Below are 26716 nucleotides of genomic sequence, written 5' to 3'. Positions count from 1 at the left end.
GAATCATCGTCGCGGAGGTCGGTAAGCCGCTCGCGGTCTTTTCGAGACATGTTAGGCCGGGGAGCTGACGCTGTTCGGTAGATATTCATGACCTCGCGCTTGAAGTTGCATGCCAATCGAGCGAGGTAGAATGCACAAGACGCAACGTGGTTTATTGTCTGACCTGCAAGTGCTCGGAGAAATATGTTGGAGAGACTGGCCGCAGTGTAGCAACGCGAACAAAAGAACACAATGATAACTCACGCAACAAGACGTCTGGAAAAGCCCTGGGCGAGCACTACCGACTTCACCATGGCGGCGAGGTACTGCCGCTTGGCGAGTCGGCATTCACAGAGGTTCGCGTCCTTGCCACGGAGTCGGATCGGGCCAGGAGGAGAATACGCGAAGCAATACAAATTCGCGACATGAGCCCCAGCATAAACAATAACGCAGGGTGGGACCTCCTGTGAATTCTCTGGTGAGGCCTTGTGCATATTTCTGGCCCTGATACTCGCTCTTCCTGGATGGTGGTGGTTTTGCACCCCTTGAACTAGTGCACTGTTACTACTACTACTGTTGTTGCTAGCGCCTGCAATTACATGTCTGCACGCACCTAGTGCACATGTACATTCTGTTTGTTGCTTGTACCTGTGCCATATTTAGAGTTGTCGCGTATTGCGTTATTTCTATACCTGGGTTTTTTTTGGTGATGTTTTGTTCTTTTGTTCTCTCTCTCGTCATAGTGCATGCAGGTGTGATTTGTTATCAGTTTGCAGCGCTCCTCGTATATTAACCCATCCTAACCGGTGTGCCCACTTCATTCCTGATGATGGTTATTTCATGACCGAAACGTTGAAATATAATATTTTTCTGGTGAAAAGCAGTTATTTGAGTGTGAGCCAGTGTTGCTCACAACCAATTTTTTACTTATGAAGCTGCGTGATGCGTCCTACAAGATTTTAAAACTAGGGGTGGATGCAATAATGGATGAGGGGTTAGTGCTAATGGAGGACACATACTGGCGGTGAGCCTCTCTAGATAGGATTCGTGCTCTGTTACGTTCGCACTTGTAATGCTCGTGATTGCTAGGGGTAGGATACTTGCGATACAAGCTGTACGAGTCTCGCTTCCTCTTCAGCTGAGCTTTAACAGCACGTGTCAGCCACGGGGGACTTGGTGTACGTCGTCTAGGGGCTGAAGAGCGCGACCGGGTGGGTAGGAAAGCGGAGCATAGACCATGAAGGATGTCATAAAATGCTGGAGCAGTACGGTTTGGATCTCCAAGCTTCAACTGGAGAGCAGCATGCCAGTTCACAATAGCAATGGATTCATTTAGAGCAACTAGGTGAGTGGGAAGAATGGAGGAGATGTCAAACTGACTGAAGTCAGGTATCTGGAAGGAATGGGAGGGCAGTGTAGTGTTGGGTGCAGGTGGTGATGCGGTACATGTCGGGATGCACAAACGGCCGAGAACAATTGAGTGGTCCGACTGACCGACAGGGGCTGAGGGGCGCGGATCGCAGATGCTGGCTGCAGTGTCAGTGATCATCAGGTCCAGAGCAGCCTCATTGCCTTTGTGGGAGCGGTGGGTCGAGAATGTGACGTGTTGCTGCAAGGAAAACATGTCAAGAAGACATGAAAGGTGGTGGTCTGCAGTGTCTGTTGTTGTTCCATACCAGGTGGAACATTTAGCATTGAAATCTCCCATGATGAGGACTGGCGAGCCAGGGGTCCGTATTTTAGTCAAGCAGCTTTGAAATGAGGCGTAAAAGTTATCTATCACCGACGGGTCGGTAGACGGTGGGCGGTAGACAGCCGCAATTTGGATGGGCTGCTGGCGCGTGGGGCAAGCAAAGGTTCCAGTGGATGGCGATATCTCTACCCAGGTAGCTTCGAATTGCGGAAGATGTAGGTCTGTACGGTGGGTAATAGGACCAAATGCACTTGATTTTACTAAGATAGCAACACCGCCATAGGCCAGGAAGTCGTTGGTGTTAATTTTATTCTCGGAGGTGGGTCGATCCCTTCGAAAACATTCATAGCCTGGGAAGGAGAGGGAAATTTGTGGACACAACCAGGTTTCAGTTATGCAAACAACAAGGGGACAGTTGGTCGTGAGAAAGTCAGATAGCTCAGCAGATTTGTTTCTAAGGGAACATGCATTGATGCAGGCTACGGGAAAGGAGGCTAGGGGCGTTGAAGGATAGAAGGGTGTTGCGTTAGGGTCAAGTTGAGGTGTTGGTTTACTCATTGTTCAGATTCAGTCTGGTCAGTGTGGAACCTCGATTTCCGGATACTAATTTTGTCAGGCCAGAAGTCAGGCCCTTGGATCTTGTCTACACAGTTCTCTCCCACAACCAGGTGGGCATAAGCTGTACCAAAGTACCGTGATTCTGAGATTGAGCAGTGAAAAACTTCGACATCTTTCTTTTTACACCACAGTTCAATTGAGGCAGCATCGCATCCAAGGTCTACATTGCCAAGGTAGAAAGCCGTGCGCTTCACCCGCTCCACGCCCTGAAGGTCAGTGCGTTTGGTACGGGCTGGCTCTTTTGTGAACTGGCTTGTGATAGTGCGTTTCAGTGGACTACTGGTAGTGTTGGCGTCGGCTTGTGCAGGGCGGCGGCGGTGTGGGTTTTGCCACCCATTGTCGCTTGTGCTTGTATCTTGCGTTTGAGGTTTGGCGGGCAGGTCAGGTCTGGCCGTTGGGGTACTACTTCTTGTAGTAGTACGTGTACTACCGTCCGTGCTGGTGTGTGTGCCTGTTGGTGAGGCAGCTTTCCTTGCAGTGCTACTGTACAATTTCTCTTGGTCAGTGCCAGCTGGGGACGCTACGGGTACGGGATTTGTGGACTGCATTCTCTCTACTACTCCCTTCAGTTGAGCAACTTCTACTTGCAAGGAGACAATGGCGTCTGTCTTGCTCGTTCGAAGACATTCTATTTCTGAAGCCATACCTTTTATAGTCTCGTTAAGCAGCTGGAAAGTGGAGAGCAGGTCGCTTACCATTTGGTCTGGTGACTTCCGTATTCCTAGTCCTTCCTTGCGAAGGGCAACGACCAAGTCTTGTCGGCCCATTGTCTCCGGGTTGGTCAGTCCTGTAGCTCGGGCAACTGTGAGCAGCTCCTCGTATGTCAGCAGAGCTAAGTCCATATCTTCGTTAGTCGCCATATTATTGAGTCATACATCAACACTAGAACAAATCAGTGTAGGTGCGGTCCTGTCGAAGGCAGCTACACCGGTGAAACAAACTCGACCGCGGAGCGCAAAAACTTGCATCCGCACTCTAGATACTAATATACTTTCCTTACTCGCGCGATTAGTGTACTACCTTTCAATGTCCAACAAAGATGACGATGGCCAAGTGCAGAAATGTTGTAAAATAACGGAACTGGTTCAGATGTGCAGCGCTATGGGAATGGGTGTGTCCACCCGGATTCCTTTCACAGATGAAGCTGCAGGAAGCCTCAGCCCTTCTTCCAACACAGAAGGGGCACTATTGAAGAGAGGGCACTATTTTTTCAATGCTGGTAAATTCACGTCATTCAGCATAAAAACAAAGAAGGCAAAGAAAAACAGAGCCTAAAGTGTACTGTTAACTATCACGACTCAACAGAAAGTGCAACAAGACCTGCGATTTTGATCCTGAAACCACCAGTGCAATGACATGGACAAGAACATAGGCAAAAAACTGCAAACTTGCACATGCGCTTGGTTACGAGCTCGGGGGGGGGGGGGGGGGCACTATTCCAGAGAGGTCTTTATTTTTCACTGGCTCTTAGAGACTGAGGCACTATTCGAGATGGGGTAATATTCAAGAGAGGGCTCTAGTCGCGCGAGTACGGTACTTGCACCCACCAATAACACATTTTTTTCTCTTGCCATTGAATGTAAAGTACATAATATACTATTGGTGACTCAACATGTCCTTTCCTCCAGTTGTTTGGCTTCTGGAAAAGAGCACTTTGGTCACCATGGCGACACACAGTCAGCCATTGTTGCTATGACAATGCTCAATGTCGCAATGCAGAGCGGGCCAGACATTATTGTTGTCTGATGATTGTTGTCTGATGATTGGTCTCCGGGTTGAAACCCGGAGTTCACGCAAAGAATTAAGCTCCATTCTGTCCACTGCGTGTTTACCTCGATTGTTTGACCCTTGAATGTACGCTATACTGAAGTTTTTAGGCAGAATCATGGTCAAGGGAATCTTGGAGCAAGGATAAATGCTGCCATAACTGTCAACTCCCATAGCCGCTTATGGATGTTATCTTGAACTGATTGCCCGTACACACCTGCAGGACCAATCTCCGCAACCCAAGCTACTTCGGCAAGCTCAGAGCCTGTTGAAGAAGATCATCAAGCGCCTCGGCCGGCCGTTCTCCACCAAGCAGGAGTTTCTGGAGGCGTTGTGCCATGAAATTGATGTTGAGGTTCCTGGCGAGCGGGAGGAGAGCTCTACACTGATTGATAAATACGTGTCTATCCTCGCGGCTTATGGAAAGGCAAGTGAACTCCCTTCAGTCTAGATCCTTACAGAGCTGGTGCTCATCCATGATTCCATCACACGACAAGAGTACATGAAAACCAGAGTGTGCAGCTCGGATGGGTGGCTGTCACGGCGGAATTCCGTGATTACATCATTTTAGTGATGCAGTGCGTACAAGCAGGATTCATGCAGTTCTCTTTCTGCACAACTGCAGCTCAGTTGTACACACTACGCCATATCCCGCCTCAGATCTGCGCCAAATATGTAATGATGTTATCACGGAATTCCGCCGTGACAGACACCCATAGCAGAAAAGGCCCCAAGCTGCACACTCTGGTTTTCATGTACTCTTGCACACAACCTTAACGTTACCGGGGGCAACCAAGTTTTTTGTTGCCGCCTTGTCAGAGGATTTGAAGTGGAACATGTCAATCAAGCAACATGGCAATATAAACACTCTAAAGCTGTTGGAGTGTATTGCTTGTCCTGTGACTGGAAATGTGTTCATTTGTACCTTTTCTCCTCAGCTCCTTTGGTTTTACTATACTGCTTGTTGAAATTTCAAATTTGGACTTTACGGAGAAGTTCAAAGTATTAGGAAATTAATTAGTGGCCACATGCCTCGCACTGCTCTTTTCTCTCCGAAACTCAACACTTGCAAGCCAGATACGAAAGAAAGAAAAAAATCATCAGTCACACCGCCGGGACTCGGATCAGGGACCTTGCTATTCGCGAGCAATGCTCTAGCCAACTGAGCTACAGTATGACTCTTATGCACAGTGATGGCAAATCTATCCTTCTTCGATTAATCAATATCTGGCTTCCTTATGGCCATCATCAGGAACTATTTGTATTGCATTTTAATTGATTTTCATTCACCAGTAGAATCCTCTGATTAGTTGGCAACGGAAAGCGGTTTTTTTAAACTTCCTTGAAAGAATATTTTAACCTGCCCAATTTGGGGGGGGGGGGGCAATGGGGAAGAGGCCGCCGATTGACCAGATGGGTAGAGAACATTAGGAATGTTCTTCTACTTCTCAACATGTCTCTTTTTGGAAGCGTGGCAACTTGCCTCGGACAGAATGCACTGGGTGGGCGTTGTTTTTCGACAGATGGGTGACCCTCATTTGATTTGTATACTTCAAAGTATGCGCTATTAAAATGCGTGCTGTATCAATATTGTTAATGGCGTGTGTGGTTAATACGCAACTTGCTTTGCTAATTGCATTCTTCTATAGGAGGAGCCGTGCTATATTTCAGACTCTGCGGTGTTTTGCGTTTGTTTCCGTGTCCTGGGGTACTTTCCCCTTAGGTCGTGTCCTTTGAGCACGGTGGTGCCTTGTCCGATATTGTGGTGAATCAGCCGCCGTGGCTGCTGCAAGATGTCGTCGGAATCGTGTTCTCGCCGCAGCACTTCCCGTTGCCGCACGTCGTCTTCAGTGACGGACTGGCTCCATCAGCTGAGGTGATCCACATCCTGGACACTCTGACTACAGGCAGCCATGGTGCTTGCCTGTTGAACATGTTACGGCAGCTTGGCGTGCTTCTACCGTACCGAGATCAGATCATGGCACCGGCATTCCTGCCCGAAGCTTCGTCCTTGCTGGGCGGCCTCGGCATGGTGGATCCCGACAGTGTGTGCTGTGGGCTGGAGTTCAACTGTGAGCACTCGATACCGTTCTCGGCGGCAGCTGTCGTTCAAGTGCAGACCCACCTGCACGACTACTTTGACGTGTTCCACGACACGCGGGCACAGCTGCAGCGTAACAGCGTCTCTGTGCTTGCTATGCGTCCGGGCATACGCGGCGCGGTCGTGTTTGCGCCCACGCACCTCACGGCGTACATCATTGCCGTGGCGCCGGAACAGGATCGACACAGCGCCGCCTGTCTGCTGCATCTGTTGCGCTCCAAATTCCTGGCGACCGTCTCGCTGTATAGTCCAGGAACTGCCGTGATCGGCGGCAAAGGGGAGCGCGTCCTAAGTCCAGCATCCATTCGACTACAGCTCACAATTGAGTCCAGAAATACAGTGCTGGAATCCTACGGCGTAGCATACGTACACTCCTCCCTCGCCTGCGGCAATAAGCCACTGGTGACGCCGAGCGGCACATTCACTGACAGTGGCATGGACACTCTGTTGATGCCGGCTACGCACGTACACCTTCTGCCCCGTGACATGCGTGACACGCTGCGAGCTCTCATCTCCGGCGTTCCGACAACGCAGCTGTCCGGTCTGCTCAAGCTCTCGGAGGGACCACAGCCGGGAATACTGGCGTCGACGACCGCAGTGACGGCGGACAGCGAGCGTACGCTTGAGACCTGGATGACACGGGGCAGTGGTCAGACCACCAGCGCACTCTATGCCCTACTGGTGCACGGTCGAGCAGTGAGCCCAAACTTGGAGGTGATTTGTCAGCTGCTGGAGGTTCAGGAGGAAAGAGTAAGTCTATCCTATTGGAACAAATTTAAAAAAAAAAAAAAAAAAAATTTCACGGTTCGCGTGAGACTCGGCCAAAGGCCCAGTTTTCCGCATCCGCAGGAACGCCACCACCCTCTTGGATCAAGGCGCAGATGCAGTTCTTAAGCGGTGGGAGGTGAGTAGATCAGACCCACCACAAAGTGGTCAAAGACCGAAATCCCATTGGAACAAGAAAATCCAAAATTCTGGCCATCCCGAACCCCGACCACCATCCCCTACCAGAAAAGATAGGCTATCCTGGCTCTGAACTTCACACCTGAAATGATTGGTCAACCGCCCTCGGCTGGTTCGGCTGGTCAACCGCCCTCGGCTGGTTTGGCTGGTCAACCGCCCTCGGCTGGTCAACCGCCCTTGGCTGGTCAACCGCCCTCAGCCAATCAGTGTTCAGTAGTGGTTCTTGGCTGGAAAATTCGACCGGAGAAGAAAATCTAAAATTCTCTGATCACAGTGCTCATGCTGCATGATCACCAATGTGGAACTAGGTGTCCAACCCCTATACAGTTCTAGATAACTGATGACTGAGGATCACCTAACCCAGTTCGTCCAATGTACAGTTGCACTCTCTAAAATCCGACTTACACTGCAAATCTGTACCAGTTTCCGATTACATCACTGTACGTGTACATGTGTGCGTCCCGCCGTATTCGTACCGCTTCCAGGGTGCCAAGGGCCGTGCGAGTTGAGGGCACCAAACATGTACTTTGGGTCGGATTTCGCCGAGCACAGCTGTAGATACTGGCGGGGTATGTCAGTGCATTCCAGGATGTCATGCACACTCGCACATCAGTGTCCACAGCTCATTAGCCTGCTATCCAGTAGGTACCAGGGCATCTTCTTGGCTGGTTGACCATACCATTATTTTTCATCGGACGGTAGAGTTTATTTATTTCGAGGCTGCAAACGCCCTATCACTGCCAGCATGCTAGCACCCTGCTGGGTACAAAAATAAAACTTCTAAAAACGTTCCTTTTTTGTGTTCATTTGTAAAACTGTTCAGCTGTCTCGTGGCTTCCCAGATGTGTTCTATTCGGAGTGCAAGCAAAGCCCGTCGGTGAACGCAACTGGAACACTGCCAGTGTCTGAATGTCCTCGTGACGTGAGTGGCTGTGAGAGTAAGTTTGGGGAGGCTCCATTTGTATATTCAATTGATCACTACAGCTACAATTTATTTGCAGCATTGGGTACGCTCTCCTCCAGGTGCATAGTTTTACAACAGGTCTGGTGGAAGCAGTCTTTGATTGGCCCGGCACTCCGGCCATACCATAGCCTTTCATACGTTGCAGCGGCGGATCCAGCGATCTGTACAGGGGGGTTCCAGTATAGTCAAAACTGAATAGCTGATACATGTACGTGGACACGCATATGGTTGCCAGTAGTACATTTACGAAATTTAGGGGTTCCGCGGAACCCCTGGAACCCCTCCTGGTTTCTCCCCTGCGTTGTGTAGGATATGGTGGATACACATGCCCTCCTTAGCAGGAAACACATGTTTGTGGCGAAAAATTGGTCCAGCTATGGCCTGAAGAACCGCATCAGTTCTGCCACCGTCCCCGATATCAGTTGGTAAGGCTGCACAAGTATCTCAGAGCTCCCTTTCTCATTGTCAAAACCATCCCTTGCCGCTGTACATAACTACACTCACACCTACTTTATCCCGGCGGACCGGGACCGGACACTGCCCATAACTTCGAAACGTCCGTAAATCCGAATCACATACATTTTGACGGGGAAAGGCCATAGATATGGCCATAGATATGGCATGTGACGTCACTATTTCAACAAAAAGTGACAAAAGAGTAGTAATATTTCCACTGAAACTTTCCGAAAGGGTGCCCGGCAGACCGAAGTGCCCGTAACCTGCGGGTCCGGATATTAAACCGAGGTATAAGAGGATTGTATTGCGTCTTGAGGAGCACCTGGTGTGTTGCAGGAGTTGATGTGCGCCTTTCTGTCTGTTCAGGTGTCACGGAGTCAGGAAGGAGTCACTGTGGTGGTGATTCTATCTGCATCGCGGACACGACAGTATCGTTCCTTGGGCAAACACCCTGGTAAGCTTTGTGTGGGGCGCTTGGATAGCCAAACATGTGAGTTGGCAACACAAGAAAGGTCTACAGTCAACTTCGCTAATAACGACTGCGGATATAATGGCAATTCGCGAATACTGACAGAATTTCCATGCCCAGAGCAAAGTCCCATCTAACTGTAATACTTGGTCCGCGTCAGCGATATTGTCGCTTATCTTTCAGCTTTGTTTATATGTCGCCAAAGTTCACTTGGCAGCCCATTTCATCCCAAATTTTGGTTAGTAAGTTAGTTTACTAGTACCTGAAAGGTCTAGCTACAGTTCGAGTGGATTTCGAGAGCGACGGGTGGGTGATTCTGATTGATACAGCGCCGCATCAAAATAGATTATCTTGTTACGCTGTGCAGGCAAGAGCAGCGCAAGCCACAAGAAAGTAATCGGCTACTCGGAATCAGCTCTATTTTGCTGAACGGCCGAGATCGCTCACCTCAGGGATCGCTCGTCAAGCTGAGATCTCAGCTCCCTTACCTCCAACTCAACGCTCGGAGTATCCAGCGCATCGTGGAGATTTGCAAGTACTGTACGCGTCGTCGTCGTCGTCGTTCAAAATAAAATCTTGCAAAGAACGGCGTCTGATTTGAACCACACAGGCTGTCGTACTGCCCACGCGAAGTCCTATAGAGAAGGCGACCATCACGATCAACTTCTGTTTAGATAATAGCCAGGCAGCGGAGAGGTAGAGAGATGAGCTTGCAAAAGCAAGATAGTCGATCCCGAGCAAAAATATATGTCGCCAGCGTCGAGAGCAGCGACGAGGAGGACCGAAAAAAGTAGGAACCCTTCCTTGGACAATAAATTCCTTACAGCTAGTTGTCATTCTATACCTTACCGTCCATCGTACCAAGTTTTATCACTTCAAGTGCACGCGTTCATGTCCAAAGTCTAAGTTCAAATTGTCGAAAGATAAGCGACAATATTGCTGACGCGGACCAAGTACATAGAATGCGACTTCGGGTATAAGGACACTTCGTGAATAAGGACACTTTTCTGATGCCCCGCCGAGAGTCGTTATACGCAAAGTTGACTGTATTTACAATCAGGACGGCCAGAAGCAGTTTTTGATTGGTCTGGCCACACCATAATCTTTCATCCTCAGTGTATGATGTAACAGTGTATGATGTAACAGTGTATGATGTAACAGTGTATGATGTAACAGTGCATTATGTAACAGCCACCAAAGCATGCCTGCTACTGATGAGATTATGTGTATGATGTAATGGGTACACATAATCTAATCAGTAGCAGGCATGCTTTGGTGGCCAACTATAGTCTGTGAAAAGAATTCGGGTGGACACACCCATTCCCATAGCGCTGCATATCACATCCGAACCAGTTCCGTTATTTTACAACGTTTCGGCACTTGGCCATCATCAGGTAATAACAATGAATACCGTGGAAGCCACACAAGAGCAGTATATACGCAGAGTGTAGCGCCAAAAAAGATGCGAATTATGTCACCTAGTATGACAGAGAGAGAGAAAAGGCGCAACTAGCACATCACGGAGGAGAAGCAGCAGAAGGTAGCGCGCATTGTGCTCTGTGAATGGCGTTGCACAGAGTGTAGCGCCAAAAAATAAAATGATGCGAGTTATGTCACCTCTATACAGAGTGGACGGGGTTGCAATGGGTAACAATCTTGCACCCCCATTTGCGATTCTATTCATGCATACGGTTGAGGCCAGGCTTCTGCAGGATTCTCCGTTAGTACCGCTCCTCTACAAACGCTACATCGACGATATCCTGCTGCTATGGACCCACGGCAGAGAGAGCTTGATGCGGTTTGTGCAGCATTTCAACTCTGCACACCCAAGTATCAACTTCACATATGAGCTCAGCGAGGTGAGTGGCTCCATAAATTATATGGATATCACAATTATGATCCAGGAAGGCAAGCTGGCATACAAGCTGTACCAGAAGGCATGTGCTAGTGGTCTACTCATTGATTATACTTCGGCAGTTCCCCACCATATCAAATTGGCAGTTGCTTCGTCACAATTCCTAAGAGCTCAGAGGCTCTCATCGAATACCAGAATGCGTGCAGAAAGTGAAGCGATGGTTCATGAGCAATTAAGATTGAACAATTACCCAGAGAAAATCATTGAAGAGGCACGCACTGCCTCCATAAGGCCAAAGCGTCGTCGCCATGCCAACCCATGCTGCGCATTTCTAAAGCTTCCATATAAGTCAGATAAAGTACATCAAGCAGTGAATAAAGCAATCAGAAAGTATAAAATTCCGGTTAGAGTCGTATATGAGCACACTGGTAGCCTGAGGCGCACATTGTGTCGCTCCGCCCTCGTTCCTCCTCTATGTGTCAAGGCTGCAAATCCGCTACAACCGAAAAAGAGAGGTCGCCCAAAGGGGCCATGTATCTCGTGTATATCCGGGGGACAGGATGTATGTATGCAGAAGAATGTTGTATATCAGCTGAAGTGCAAAGAATGTCCGGAACAATATGTTGGTGAGACTGGCCGCTTTCTGGAAACTCGCCTGGAAGAACATAATGGTGAGGCAAGACGCCAGGAACTCGACAAGCCATGGGGCCAACATTTTCGCACCACTCACCCTGGATGTAAGCTTAACTATGGGCAAAGTGCATTCTCTGCAGTTGAAGTAATAGGAAGAGAGCCTGATCGAGCCCGTCGCAAACTGCGCGAGGCGATTGAGATTCGTGATGCCAAGCCCCATGTGAACATAAGCACCGGATGGGATTTGTTGTGAATTTTCTCAGCTTCCCCTGCTGCTACTTCAATATCACTGAATAATTATAATATGAGGCGGGTCACTCAAAACCATTCTATTCCTGATGCCTCGTCGCGTCCCTGGTGGTAACAGTTTGGCATGGAAGTTTTAACCTCATAGTGCATTGACTCATGGGGCTCCGTGCTCCCCTCCTAGATCCTGTGCTAGAATTAACACCATAATTATTTGGCATGTACCCTCACTTCGTAGAGCACAACGGCGCGCTCTTCTTCTCCGTGATGTGCACAGTTGCACCTTCTCTCTCTCTTCCCCCCCCCCCCCTCTGTATAGAGGTGACATAACTCGCATCATTTTATTTTTTGGCGCTACACTCTGTGCAACGCCATTCACAGAGCACAATGCGCGCTACCTTCTGCTGCTTCTCCTCCGTGATGTGCTAGTTGCGCCTTTTCTCTCTCTCTGTCATACTAGGTGACATAATTCGCATCTTTTTTGGCGCTACACTCTGCGTATATACTGCTCTTGTGTGGCTTCCACGGTATTCATTGTTATTACCTGATGATGGCCAAGTGCCGAAACGTTGTAAAATAACGGAACTGGTTCGGATGTGATATGCAGCGCTATGGGAATGGGTGTGTCCACCCGAATTCTTTTCACAGATGAAGCTGCAGGAAGCCTCAGCCCTTCTTCAAACTTGGTTCTCCTCTTCCCGGAGCGAGGCAGCGTGGCGGTTTGTACAATGGTCTTGGAAGCTGCAGAGGAGCGAGTGTCAATTGTCTTTTCTTTTGCAGTGCCGGCGAGAGGGATTGATCCCCAGATTTATTTCGAATTGTGTGCGGAAGCCAGCATCAACGAGTCACAAGACCATCAGAGAACACAGGAGACATCAGTACTGCCGCCGTCTTCTCTGCGATGCCATCGAAGACAAATGCGCAGAGAAAGATTACCGCGGGAGGCGATACAAGCAGTCTAGAGAGCAACTGTGGACGTTTACACAGTCGGACTACCTATTGATCCGTTCTCTTCAACGTGCAGTGGTTACCGAAGAACGAATAAGTTCCAACGCCAGACTAAATCGGAAGATTTCTGGGCTTCGAGAGGCGGATCAACGTGTGGCGGGAACCAACAGCTCACCCCGCGGCCCAACTCCTGTTGCCGCCGTTGGTGTTGCGTCACCCGGTGGGCATACGACCAATGCTGAGCCAGTCAATGAGCGGGCGTTGGTGGTGGGCGACTGTGTGTCCGACCAGACAAGGCGTCTGCTGGAACATGGACCTAGCTTTGTCCCGTCGACGGGGAGGCTCACCAAGCAAGAACGAACAGATGTTGAGACATCGGTTGAGAGGATGGCGTTCACCCTCCGGTGGCAACAGCCCCAGCCTCAGGGTGTGGACCTCAAAGAGGAGGACCCACCGCCAGAGATGAGACAGGACAAGAAATTGTGGAAGCTGATGAAGCGTGGCTTTAAGCAGCCCCCACAGATGGACGACAAAGACGAAAGGAACATGGCCAACTTCCGCGACGAGGTGTTACGAGCTTACGACAGACACACACCCTCTAAGCCCAATCTGACGCAGGAGGAGCGGGTGGAGCTGAAGCGACTTCGCACAGACCAAGAAACCATCATCAAAACATCGGATAAAAGTAAAAAACTCGTTGCTATGAGACAGGAGCTGTATTTGCAGAAAGCAGAAGACATATTATCGAACATGACCATGTATGAGAAAGTAGATTTGACCATAGAGTCCTACGAGACCAAGACACGAGAAGTAATACTGTCAGAGTGCAAGAACATGGATTCAAAACTCCTAAAGTCAATCCTACCAAGCAGTACGAAGTTCCCCGAGTGGTACGGTCTTCCAAAGGACCATAAGCAGAACTTACCATTGCGACCCGTGGTAGCAGCGTGCGACAGCCCAACGACTGGAGTATCTATTGTATTGGAGCGCATCCTACAGCAGCTCATTCAATTTGTCCCGGCCCACCTGGCTAACACGACGGAAGCAATAACCCACATCTGTGACGCATGTCCGGGATTGAACGCCCCCGATGGCACCATTGTTATGTCCATGGATGTAGTCGGGTTATATCCGAGCATACCTATTCGGGAGGGCGTTCAGGCAGTGGTGGATATGCTGCAGCAGTATTCCCAGCGGATCGACATGTTTGGGCTGAGTGTGAGCGGGGTACGGAATCTGCTGCTGTTTGTTCTCAGCCACAACTATTTCAGATTCGGCCATCAGATCTATCACCAAGTGGACGGGGTTGCAATGGGTAACAATCTTGCACCCCCATTTGCGATTCTATTCATGCATACGGTTGAGGCCAGGCTTCTGCAGGATTCTCCGTTAGTACCGCTCCTCTACAAACGCTACATCGACGATATCCTGCTGCTATGGACCCACGGCAGAGAGAGCTTGATGCGGTTTGTGCAGCTTTTCAACTCTGCACACCCAAGTATCAACTTCACATATGAGCTCAGCGAGGTGAGTGGCTCCATAAATTATATGGATATCACAATTATGATCCAGGAAGGCAAGCTGGCATACAAGCTGTACCAGAAGGCATGTGCTAGTGGTCTACTCATTGATTATACTTCGGCAGTTCCCCACCATATCAAATTGGCAGTTGCTTCGTCACAATTCCTAAGAGCTCAGAGGCTCTCATCGAATACCAGAATGCGTGCAGAAAGTGAAGCGATGGTTCATGAGCAATTAAGATTGAACAATTACCCAGAGAAAATCATTGAAGAGGCACGCACTGCCTCCATAAGGCCAAAGCGTCGTCGCCATGCCAACCCATGCTGCGCATTTCTAAAGCTTCCATATAAGTCAGATAAAGTACATCAAGCAGTGAATAAAGCAATCAGAAAGTATAAAATTCCGGTTAGAGTCGTATATGAGCACACTGGTAGCCTGAGGCGCACATTGTGTCGCTCCGCCCTCGTTCCTCCTCTATGTGTCAAGGCTGCAAATCCGCTACAACCGAAAAAGAGAGGTCGCCCAAAGGGGCCATGTATCTCGTGTATATCCGGGGGACAGGATGTATGTATGCAGAAGAATGTTGTATATCAGCTGAAGTGCAAAGAATGTCCGGAACAATATGTTGGTGAGACTGGCCGCTTTCTGGAAACTCGCCTGGAAGAACATAATGGTGAGGCAAGACGCCAGGAACTCGACAAGCCATGGGGCCAACATTTTCGCACCACTCACCCTGGATGTAAGCTTAACTATGGGCAAAGTGCATTCTCTGCAGTTGAAGTAATAGGAAGAGAGCCTGATCGAGCCCGTCGCAAACTGCGCGAGGCGATTGAGATTCGTGATGCCAAGCCCCATGTGAACATAAGCACCGGATGGGATTTGTTGTGAATTTTCTCAGCTTCCCCTGCTGCTACTTCAATATCACTGAATAATTATAATATGAGGCGGGTCACTCAAAACCATTCTATTCCTGATGCCTCGTCGCGTCCCTGGTGGTAACAGTTTGGCATGGAAGTTTTAACCTCATAGTGCATTGACTCATGGGGCTCCGTGCTCCCCTCCTAGATCCTGTGCTAGAATTAACACCATAATTATTTGGCATGTACCCTCACTTCGTAGAGCACAACGGCGCGCTCTTCTTCTCCGTGATGTGCACAGTTGCACCTTCTCTCTCTCTTCCCCCCCCCCCCCCCCTCTGTATAGAGGTGACATAACTCGCATCATTTTATTTTTTGGCGCTACACTCTGTGCAACGCCATTCACAGAGCACAATGCGCGCTACCTTCTGCTGCTTCTCCTCCGTGATGTGCTAGTTGCGCCTTTTCTCTCTCTCTGTCATACTAGGTGACATAATTCGCATCTTTTTTGGCGCTACACTCTGCGTATATACTGCTCTTGTGTGGCTTCCACGGTATTCATTGTTATTACCTGATGATGGCCAAGTGCCGAAACGTTGTAAAATAACGGAACTGGTTCGGATGTGATATGCAGCGCTATGGGAATGGGTGTGTCCACCCGAATTCTTTTCACAGATGAAGCTGCAGGAAGCCTCAGCCCTTCTTCAAACAACTATAGTCTGTTTCAAAAAGATTTACAATCAGGTTTGGGTCTTAAAAAGTATGAAGATAAGGGAAAATTGGACAACAAAGTACAGTAAATATCGGATATAACGTGCCCCTTTGATTTTCGAAAATGTATCACTATATCCGATGCATCACTATAGCCGATTTGCATGTTTGACCGACACATGGCACATGACTGCACATGAAATGATGCGTACACGCTGGAAAAAGCATGCTGAAAGTGCATGCATGCTCCGCGGACTGTGTACCGGTGCATGACACAGAGCAGTGCATGGCAGTGCAGTACGAGTACAGACTGTACATGTACTAGAACTTCGATACATCATGTGGCATGGCTGCTTCTTCAGCGTGTTCTCCAAAAAAAGCCTGAGCTGGATCCGTGGTCACGTAGATCGTAGATCTACTCGGTGTCCAACGAGTTGCGTAGAGCCAGAAATAGACATGAGTGGCTGTGTACGTGAGTTGGCAACATCATCGTGAGAGGCAACACAGCCAGAAACGGACAAGAGCATGCAGAAAGATCACTCTTGATCATTATATGCGATATTTTCCTGTACATTTGATATGGTTTGCTTCCTGAAGGCCATCACAATAAGCGATATATCGGTATAGCCGATAATAGTGTATATAGTGATATTTTAGCTGTATTTTTTCAGATTTGATTTTGATTTTGACGTGTTCTATCACTATAACCGGTATATCATTATATCCGGTCACTTTATAAACGATACTTACTGTACATAGAATGGCTTGTTAGGACACGGCAAATTGTTCTGTGAAGGTTTCGGAACAATTGGACCAACCGTTAAGGAGTTAGAATTTCGGCCAGGTTTCCGGCCTTTTCCCATGGTTTACAATTTGCCCAGGAAGCCAGTATCGATTTTTTATCAAAACCCACAATTTATCCTTTCCTTTTGGCCTTGTGGTTATGAATGCTGTCTGCTGACCATGAAGTTGTGAGTTCAAATCCCAACCTATCCTCAAGTCAAACTTTTTTTCATTGTTTTGGTGATCAAGCTGGTACAAGACAAAGAAGATGGCTGCACCAAACGACTTGTTGTTGGAGGTCGCGCTTCCTGCCGAACTGACTGACACTTGACTGGCTCACGCCATGTGAACACACCCACAACACTGCAATGGTGTGAGTGAATATGGAAGTCATCGCGCTGTAGCTTTTTGAGATTTATTTTTAGTATTTCAAGATCGCCAATTTATTTGAATTTAGCAGTCAACGCCGTCTTCTATCAGCGTTCACAAGCGTCTGTTTTTCTCAAAATGTCGTCGAAGTCACACGGATAGCTTTGCCAAGTCATGGCCTTGGGAATGAGTCCGTGTCGATGTCGTTTTCGTCACACGGTGAGTAAATTGCATCGCAGCTCAAAGAAACTATTTTGGTCACAAAACGGATTGGGACACATGCCGCTCGTCAACACTTTCGTTTCGACATGTCCTCTCTGACTCCATTATCGATACGAGGAAGAACTCGTTTGTTGTAAACCAGACGTACGTCCATGACTGTGTCAACGTGAGTGAGTTGTCATTTTTCCTCCTTTCGCGCGGAATATTTCTTCGAGTTCACAGTGAGTTTTTCCAGGCAGCGCTCGAGTGCTCATACGGTAAGACGCCAAACTCCGCGGGCGATCGCCAGGGTTGTAAATCTTTTTGAAACGGACTGTAGTTGGTCCGGTGGTGAGATGAGATGAGATGACCGACCGGGCTGGTTCCGATGGGCCTGGCAATCGAGTTCCTTGTTTGTTAGATGCATGCGGGGTACTGTGAATAGCGGCATGGTGACAAGGCGGAGGTCATGCCAATGTTGCCAAGTATGGTGCACGTGTGTGCATGTGTGCACGCACTCGCACTGGCGTACATATGCGTGTGTGTGCATGTGTGCGTGTGTTGTATTCATTTAGCATTGGTGAGCTACAGCAGCATCTCAGAGATATGAAAGTCAACACACCGATGATTCTGGACATTCTGAACAGGGTCACCTACAGGCTAACAGACACTGGTAAGGTCAAGCAAGCTTTGTTGGTAAGCGGCAGCTATCATAGCCGCTATGCTATCCATGCACCATCTCATCGTTAATCGAATAGCTCGCATAGACCTCGGTGTGACGGGAATGGTCTTAGAGACTGTTTCTCCCATTCTCGTTGGCTTTCCATTCTCATTTCGTCGTAATTATCTACACTCCTTCCGCATGTATGCATGCTCTGTATTGTGATACCCAAATTAATTATTCCCGTAGCTATGCAGAAGACGTTACTTCAGTAACGTCTGGCGCTAGCCAGGGTCCACACAGCTTTAATTTGGTATTTGTGTGTTTGTTTGTTTGTTTGTGTCACGCCTGGCGCTATCCCGTATCTGACGGCAAAAAAAGCATAGGGATGTTATAAATTTTTCAATTCTCCTATTTTTTTTCAGGCATATCCTGGGATTCGAACCCGCACTATCGCCCTACATGCATTCCCCCATACACTTCGCATTCATACCCATTCTTCCAAGTTGCTTCACGTTATGATCTTGCGTTTGAAAGCCCTATTTGAATATTGCGGGCAGCTGTATGTGGCCAGCTGTGTTTGATTGTACGGTACGGTACGGTACGGGAGACGGTGTCGTATTACCCTCGATCGTATCACCTACCGTACCGTACCATCAAAGACGGCTGGCCACAATGCATATTCATATAGGGCTTTCAAATGCAAGATCACAATGTGAAGCAACTTGGTGGTGAAGCAACTTGGAAGAATTAGTATGTATGCGAAGTGTATCGGGGGATGCATGCAGAGCGCGCGATAGTGCGGGTTCGAATCCCAGGTTATGTCTTAAAAAAAGGATTTTTTTAAAGAATTTATAACATCCCTATGCTTTTTTTTGTCTAGGTCTTCAAGGCAAAAAGCATAGCGTAGGGTCCTGAGCTTCCAAGCTCTCTCGTTATTATTCATGTATCATGAACAGCTAGTACTCTACGCACGATCCACGTTTAGGAACACACTTCATTTGCCATCCAACTACACAACTACACATCCGTATTCTTCCTCTTACACCGTACTTCGGATACAGCAGGAAGTCGAATGAGACTCCCTACATTTTATTCTGAAATATGAAGCTGGCCAATACGAGGGTTTCCCCTCAGTTCTTGGTTAATCCAGAAAGAGTGAGTTTGATGTGTAGTGTCGAGTGGAGCTAGTATGCTTCCTGTTATACTCGGTCCTATTGGTAGGACCATCATACACAGACATGCTGCACGGCCTCTGTTCTAAGGCTAACATTGACCTGAAACTTGACCCATGAATTGTTGCTAAGGCCGCGGTCACACCGAGCTCGATTCAGCCGTTCAGCCAAAAAAAGCGCTTTTTTCGGCTGAGGTTTCCAAGGAAACGGCTGAAAATCGGGGCACAAGCCACTTTCAGCTTTCAGCCCTTTTGGAAGCGCTGAAAAGCTGAAAGTGGCTGAATAATTTTGGCTGAAGTGCAACAGTGCAAGATGAGTTGAAGAACATGAGTTGACGTTTGTTGTAATCAGATAGTTTCTTCTTCTGTATTGTACCGTAGTTGTGTGAAGTGTTTGAAGGTTTTCGTTGTCAGCCATGGATAGTCGGAGCGTGGGACTGGAGCGCCGATTGCTCGAGCTGCGGCACGAAGCAAAAGCGCGATATCAGACGACAATGAAAAAGGATACGAGCAAACGAGCCTGGATCTTCGCAGAACTGAAAAAGTTTTCTGCGAATGAAGCCGGGGCCGTCTTCATCAACAAAGTCGAAAAAGTGCCGCTTCCTCCGGCGACAAAGCCTGGTATTCGTCACCATCGGCAAAGTGAGGTGATTCTCAGGGGAAATTATTCGGATCATCACCATTGTACATAATAAAATACAGATAGCGATGCGGCTCTTCGTTTCCGAATCCATTCTCAATCCACTGTGACAAATCGCTCTTCTCTCTCTCTACTCCTCTCTCTTTCTATCTATTTTCCAGATCCCTACTTCTCCTTCCATCCACGACGAGGCCCACTTTGAGATTCAAAATTAGGACGTAGTGTGTGCGCAAATCACGTATACTGGGCACAGGGGTCATCCTCCACATAAAAAAAACTGGGAAAACCCTCGTCAGCCAGTTTTGGTGTGACCATCAGCTGGCTAGTCGCAAGCCACTTTCAGCGCAAGCCAAAAACGGCTGAACTTGGTGAGACCGCGGCCTCAGGGGCTAATCAAGGAGTCGACACATTTTAAACGTGATCGTACAAGGCATATTTCAATATTCCATGGCAACAGCCCATGGTAACCATGGCAATGGAGTATGGAATTTTAGATTCCATTGCCATGGCAGGCTGAGAAAGACATTAGGTCCTCACCCCACGATCGATGTGCCGTGGTCAAAATTTACTTTGGACGGAGTTTCTAGCGCTCCGACAGGAGCATGTGCGGCCATAAGCCCATTGTGCAATGACGTAATTTGTAGCATAAACACCCCAGACAGCACTCACAGCAGCCACCTGGGCATGGTCGTCTGGGGTGTTTAGTGCATTCCTGATCCCAGTGTACTCACATGTATTACTCATACCTTCCATATTTGGCGATGCACAATGGGCTTATTTTGGCAATTGATAAAATATTAATTGCACCTGTGCAATGCTCTGGACATAGTCTCGCATTTTGCGCCATTGCTTTGCCTTATAAAGCCGGACCTCATCTCAACAATTTTCAAAAAAATTCTCAACCGAAAGCACTTTTGCAGCATGATTTCTTGGGTCCTACCGGTAGGAGGGCATGCAAGCTATCATTAGGGAGGTTCCGGAGTACGATTTTTCGTGCCAAAATCCGTGGAGGCTCTACGGATTTTTTATACGTCGTTTTCGAGCAGTGAAAAGTTCCGGGGTACGGAACTTATGTGTTTGCCGTCATTGCCTAGGTTACGATCGCAAACACGTCACATTCCCGCGCTATGCCTTTTTATTTTGAAAATTTGTACCGAGATCAAAACTTCCCGCGAAAAATCGATGTTTCTCGTACCAAATTTGTACGCGAAAAATCTTTCTGCACCCGATGACGCAAAATCTCCATACGAAGCATGGTTCGTATGAAAGCCAGTCCACACGGATTCTCGTGCCGAAAAATCGTATGGAGCACGCCTGGAAAAATCCGTAGCGCCCATACGGATTTTGGCACGGAAAATCGTACCCCGGAACCTCTCTATTAACTTTTAAAGAGCTAAAAAACGAACGTACATTTCTACATGTGCATCGAGTGGCCGCGTATCACTGCGATGTGTACTGTCACCCTGCGGTTATGTGAACCATGCAACGATTCCGATAACATGTTATTGCACTACTGTCGAATTTCCTGACGTGCAAACTGCCACCGTTGGCGAAGTCATGCTCACTCTCTCTCTTTCTCCATTCTCTCTCTCTCTCACTCACTCACTCACTCACTCACTCACTCTCTCTCTCTCTCCCTCTCTCTACACACCTCCCAAACCTCCCACTGGCAATAAATGTGTTGCTTTCATGTCCTCGTGTGTGCTCAGACACCTGCCAGAAGGAAGGCACGTACGGCCTCCAAGACGAGGAAAGGGTTAGTATGGCCAGAGGGAATGTCTTCATCAGGGCCTTGTTTGCTGGCATGAACGTTTACCTGATGGCTTTTCTGGCAATGTTTGGATATGTCACACTCCGTCTTGGCATGGTTTCTGTGAAGTGTTTGATGTTGGCACATTCAGAATGGTTTTCAAAAGTGGCGGACTTCAGTATTCCGAATTCCACGGCTTGATCTCTGTGTACAGAATGACTCTGCTGACGAAGCATGGCAGCCCACATCTAGTACAGAGAAAGCAACAACAACAGTTGTATCAATCTCGCCGTCGCATGTATCCGATGCTCATTGCGATGATTATGGTGATGCTGTGGATGAAGTAGACCAGCTGATGAGCGATTGCTCCTCTTCCGTACCATCCAATCAGCTTGACCCGCTAGACCAGCGGCGGATACCTGCTGGCTTGAACCGCACTCGCTCCGAGCCGCAACACAGTCTGGCGACCTCGCACCTCGGCCACATGCAGTCGGAGCCAGTGCCGCATCCGGCACTGCCTGACCTCGTCCGCTCTGTCACTCGTGCGCAGTCTGAGTCGCTCGATGCAGCGCGTTCTGCGGCTGACAGGGACGGTAAGAGCATTAGCACACCATACATATGTGCAGACTTCCCCGTGTATGATCCGTCATGAAGTTATTGACATCTACAGTCCATTCATAAAAAAAAAGATGAGCGCTGGCTCTAGCGAGCTCCTGTACTGTATTTGGTGATTTTTCATTATTTTATCGTACATGGTACAGTGGGGAGAAATTTGAATCTTCCATGGGGGATTTCAAAGAAAGTGTGAAAACTCAAAATTTGACCCGTTTATGGCCAAAAGCTAGGTCATCATATTTTTTATGAATGTACTGTAGGTGTGGGTGGGTACGTTGGCAACCAAGCTACACTCTGCCTCCAGACAGCTATCAGTTGCAACCGTGTTACTGGTCTTATCAACAGAGATTAGAGTGACTGGCCGAACTAATAACAATGAAGACCAGTGCACAACAGATTTTTTTTTTATCTGACTCAAAGCATCAACCCCGGAGTTTTCTAGCTGGGAGAAACACAGTGAGCTTTGCGTGAGGGTAGATAGCTTCGACACTGGTCGGAAGAAAGTTCAACCAAAACGGGGTGAGGGAGCTGGGGACATTAACTTAAATGCACGTATTCAATTGCCGTGGGTTTGCTGTAGCAAAGATGATCAATTCTTTTGCATGCTGTGTGCTAATCTGGGGACCGGGTGTGGCTCACTTGTCTTACTGTTGTGTAGATCCCTGGAAACACCCTCTATTTCACGACAGGAGCTACCGCGGCTGGATTCTGCGCATCGATTCGGAGATTCTGCGCAACGAGGCGATATTCGCTGGCCTGCTGGCTGAGGAGATGATCTTGACCTTGCAGGCGGTACAACAGCAAGGCCCCATTGCACACAACACACTGCTTCTGACGTACATCGTGCCGCACGGCCGTGACTCGTTTGCCAAGTTCCTGACCGTCATCGGGCGTCTCTATCCGGACAAGGCGAAGGAGTTTGAGGCGTTGCTTGACAGCTCCTGATCCTGCAGTGCAACTGTACACCTGGCCAGACGTTTTGTAGAAAGTACACACTTCCTGCTGGAAAATTGCTGGATAATTGATGCAAAGCGTTGGCATCTTATCTCATATCAAATTTCATCTTCGAGTCAATATAAGGCTATTGTAAATTTGTAATACTGTAAATATACAAAATTTCGGCGCTGCAAAATTTCGGTACTTCACGATTTTTGACATTTCGGCGGCGATTTATTTTCGGCGTGGGGTAGAGGGCATGGTATAGTGCGACAGATGCTGTGAACAATTTCATCGGCGTTTTAATTTAGGCGTTTTGGGTCGGTGCCGAATATAGCCGAAATTAAATAGCTGCCGAAAATTTGTATATTTACAGTATCCCAACCCCCGAATTACACCACAGAATATATGCGCTTTTTGTGATGCGAATTCCATTTTTGACTGGTATATTTTGAGCACTGTACTCCCGAGCTGTACCTGTATAATTATAATTTTCGTTTTGGAAAATGGACTTGAATGTACAAGTACTAATAATTTAATATACTTGTCTACAATAATGTCCTGCAGCCTCCCCATCATGCACACATCCACGCTTGTTGCAGACTACAGTATTCAGGGGTGCATTCCAAGTCCTACAAGCACTTCATACCCTGTTGTTTGCATGACTGTACATAGCGATGATAGCGTAGTTGCCTGCTACCAGCAGTAGATTAACTGTACTCTGACACGGGGGTTCTGTAGCCTTGTAGGGACTAGGAAGAGTCCATAGCCAAGCTATCGGTTCTTGGTTCCTACTCAGTCCTGACAGACAGACACTTCCTGCACACTGGGAATTATTCTCATCCTCCACGATGGCTGTTAGCCAACAGGGAAATTAGAACTGCATCGTGTCGCCATGTAACACACCAGCACAATCATTGGCATGGAGAAACATTGTGATCCTGTTATAGCACTACAATGTACAACATTATCTACCATGAAATCTGTATGAACGTAATTTGAAGTATGCAAACTAATAGTAATACTAGGTAAGTAATAACTAAAAATGAGTGTTGAGTGAGCTGAGTAAACATAAAAAAACCTGTGCTAAGATTTTTGAGTAATTTGCCAACTTTGCTAAGAGTTTTATAATAACTTTAATACTGGAAAAACCTTTGAAATGATACTATAGACACAGAGGCGTCATGTGGGCGAGAGTATTTTCAAAACTATAGATAAACAGAGTTCCGATCAGCTCTGGATCATGATGATGGCAGTGGGATTGAGTCGTAAAAGGTTCGGTATGACTACTCAGGAAAATAGAACACATGAAGTAAAGTTGTCGGCGGAGTAACAAGGAAAGCAATTTGGGTTAGTCATTGACAGGGGACGCGACACGGGCATTGACATCGGTGCGAGAGAGGGGCACTTTGCAAGCCTATTGATGCATGGCGATTGGCGTGTGATAGTGTATATCACACTGTTTCATACCGGATGCTGTGGTTGTATTCTCATCTCATGCATAGTACATAATTCACCTGCAAGACGACGTGCAGCAGGGTTTCACTAGCATATACCAGCGCGTACGCACAGCGTAGCGAGAACTTAGTTCAGGAAAGCAGCGCTGAACGAGCACGTTCGCATCTGAGCGTGTGTATGTATGTGTATAATGTATGCACACACGTGCATGGTAGCCATTCAGTCATGTGCCATCGCCAGCTAACACATGAAATTGTAGTTGGGAAATCCACACAGCGACAGCAGCTTACAGATGATGGCCTTCATATGATGGCAGCTAGCCAGGTTTCCCTTGAGACAGTCAATGCGGAACGTGCTGCCACCAAGGCTGTCCAGCAGCAGAGCAAAACGATTATCCGTCACGACAATGTTGTTCACATTCTGTTCGACAGTGGATGCACTGAGGCCGAAGCTCCTGGCCGAGAACAGCAGACCGGGGCCGTTGAACGAGACCGACGTGATGTTGATGCTGGACTCGGACCCAGCCGCTTTGGCCACTGCACCGCCGAGGCCGTGTCCAACCACGTAGACACTGTTCTTGTCGACAACGTGCCACGGATGAGTGCTGGTGCGGTCCATGGCCTGACGGATTGCTTTGCCGACCACCTCGTAGTATGTGGGCAGGGGGCGAGAGAAGAGACGGTCCGTGAACGATACGTAGTAGAGAAGGTTGGACACTTTGCTGGCCGGCAGCGACAACGACAGTGGCACGAAGAACGAGAAGAACTGGAAGCAGGCGGCGGGCGCGTACATGTCAAACGTCTCCAGGATGTCAGCGGTGCGATCACTGAGCTCGCCGCGCACCACAAACACAGTCACCTGCCGACTCTTACTGTACAGTTCGTAGTAATGCACCACGGTGTGTTTGCCGTACACGGAGCGTACTTCCCAGTCGGCGCCTGACACGCCGTTCACCTGTGTGTACCTGTAGACGTCGTTGAGCCACGTCACCGCCGACAGCGTGCTGCAGGCGCCGCCGCGGTTGTTGGCGTTGTCCTCGTACGCCGCCTGCGCCAGGAAGGCCATGTCGAGTGCCGTCAGCTGACTGGTGTGCCAGCGCTGGTGGCACACGCTGCTCTTGATCTCCGAGCTGTACTGGTCCGGCGTCCGCGTGCCGTTCGGAAACTCGCTGCCGCCGATACCCAGCATGGAGCGTGGATTGCACGTGTCGTCAAACAGCGAGCGTGAGAACTGGGTGGCGAGCACCAGCATCGCTATGGAAACACCAATGGTGGCCAGGATCAGTGCTACGTTGCGCACTAGCTTGCGCGGCGGCAGCGGCTCGAAGCTCAGCAGCTTCAGGTTCTTTTCAATGGTGAGCACCACCTCGGGCTCCTCGTTGGGACTGGGAATGACATCGGCGGAGATGCAGTGCGACGAGAAGAACACCCAGTAGGACAAGAACGTGAAGACGATGAGGCAGATGGAGGCGCCGGCGATGGCCCCGCTCGTACTGCCAATACCCTGCATGGTGATGGGCAGAATGATCATGGTGATCAGACCGTGCGTGATCATGGCAAAGCCGATCACGAACGTGCCGCAACTGGACCTGCCCTGCGTGACGTCCATGCTGTCCTTGGTGCTGGAGTTCACCTGCTTCAGGCTGCGATAGGCGCGCGCGTCCGGGAAGACCAGGTCTTTCTTGTGGTACTTGGCAAGCTCGGTGATGATCACCAATGGCAGCCAGAATGCGTAGATCAATCCACCAATGCTGCAGCCGGCTAACACAAACACTTCGATGATGCCGTACGTGGTGCCGTCACTGATCGACAGGGAAACGATGAGTGCCACTGTGAACGTGAGCAGCTTCAGGAACTGGAAACACAGAGACCCCTTGCGACCGAACGAATGCATGCTGGCATCCTTCAGATCCGACATGATGTATTTTATCATTATTCTAGCCCCTGGCATCTCATCCGCTGACCATACTTCGGGAATCATGTGAAATGCTATCCATATCAGACTAGTGATGGGTACAAGCGCGATCAGCGACAGCAACAGGCAAGACATATTGACCAGGAACGAGTTACTCAGGTTCAGCGCCTCAGGCTGGTAAAAGTTGAAGATGAAGCCAACTACACCGTTCAGGATAGCGATAAGAAGCAGGACTGAGGCTAGCACGCAGAAAAACGTCGTGCAAATCCTAGTGAAGAAATACAGTGCTCGCCACAGCTTGTAGAAGACGGTGTAGACGATGAAGAAGAAACGGCCGTGCTCGACTGGTTCTAGGTCATCCTCGACCACCTGCTGCGTGATCACCGATTGTCCGAAAGCAATTGCCTTCTCCATGATTGCCGTGTCCATGATTC

At 48.7% G+C, this 26716-nt stretch overlaps 1 protein-coding gene across 2 annotated transcripts in view; it reads left to right on the top strand.

Moving 5' to 3' along the window:
• Positions 1 to 23449, top strand: part of LOC135818418 (uncharacterized) — a 106124-nt gene extending 82675 nt beyond the window's left edge. Inside the window, exons 20-27 of one of the 2 annotated variants that reach the window (XM_065331789.1) lie at positions 4281 to 4484; positions 5781 to 6908; positions 7945 to 8059; positions 8908 to 8995; positions 17710 to 17807; positions 21319 to 21365; positions 21574 to 21952; positions 22633 to 23449. In XM_065331789.1, coding sequence (XP_065187861.1) covers positions 4281 to 4484; positions 5781 to 6908; positions 7945 to 8059; positions 8908 to 8995; positions 17710 to 17807; positions 21319 to 21365; positions 21574 to 21952; positions 22633 to 22919 — 2346 coding nt within the window. In that variant the 3' untranslated portion in view covers positions 22920 to 23449. Of the gene's footprint in view, positions 1 to 4280; positions 4485 to 5780; positions 6909 to 7944; positions 8060 to 8394; positions 8759 to 8907; positions 8996 to 17709; positions 17808 to 21318; positions 21366 to 21573; positions 21953 to 22632 lie in introns of those variants that run through there. The other variant, XM_065331790.1, reaches the window with a different exon arrangement.
• The last annotated feature ends 3267 nt before the right edge of the window (positions 23450 to 26716 follow it).

This window comes from Sycon ciliatum, chromosome 5, assembly GCF_964019385.1.
Source record: "Sycon ciliatum chromosome 5, ocSycCili1.1, whole genome shotgun sequence".
NCBI classification, from domain to species: domain Eukaryota; kingdom Metazoa; phylum Porifera; class Calcarea; order Leucosolenida; family Sycettidae; genus Sycon; species Sycon ciliatum.
The sequence above is the reverse complement of the archived record's forward strand: the minus strand, read 5'-3'. Positions and strand labels throughout refer to the sequence as shown.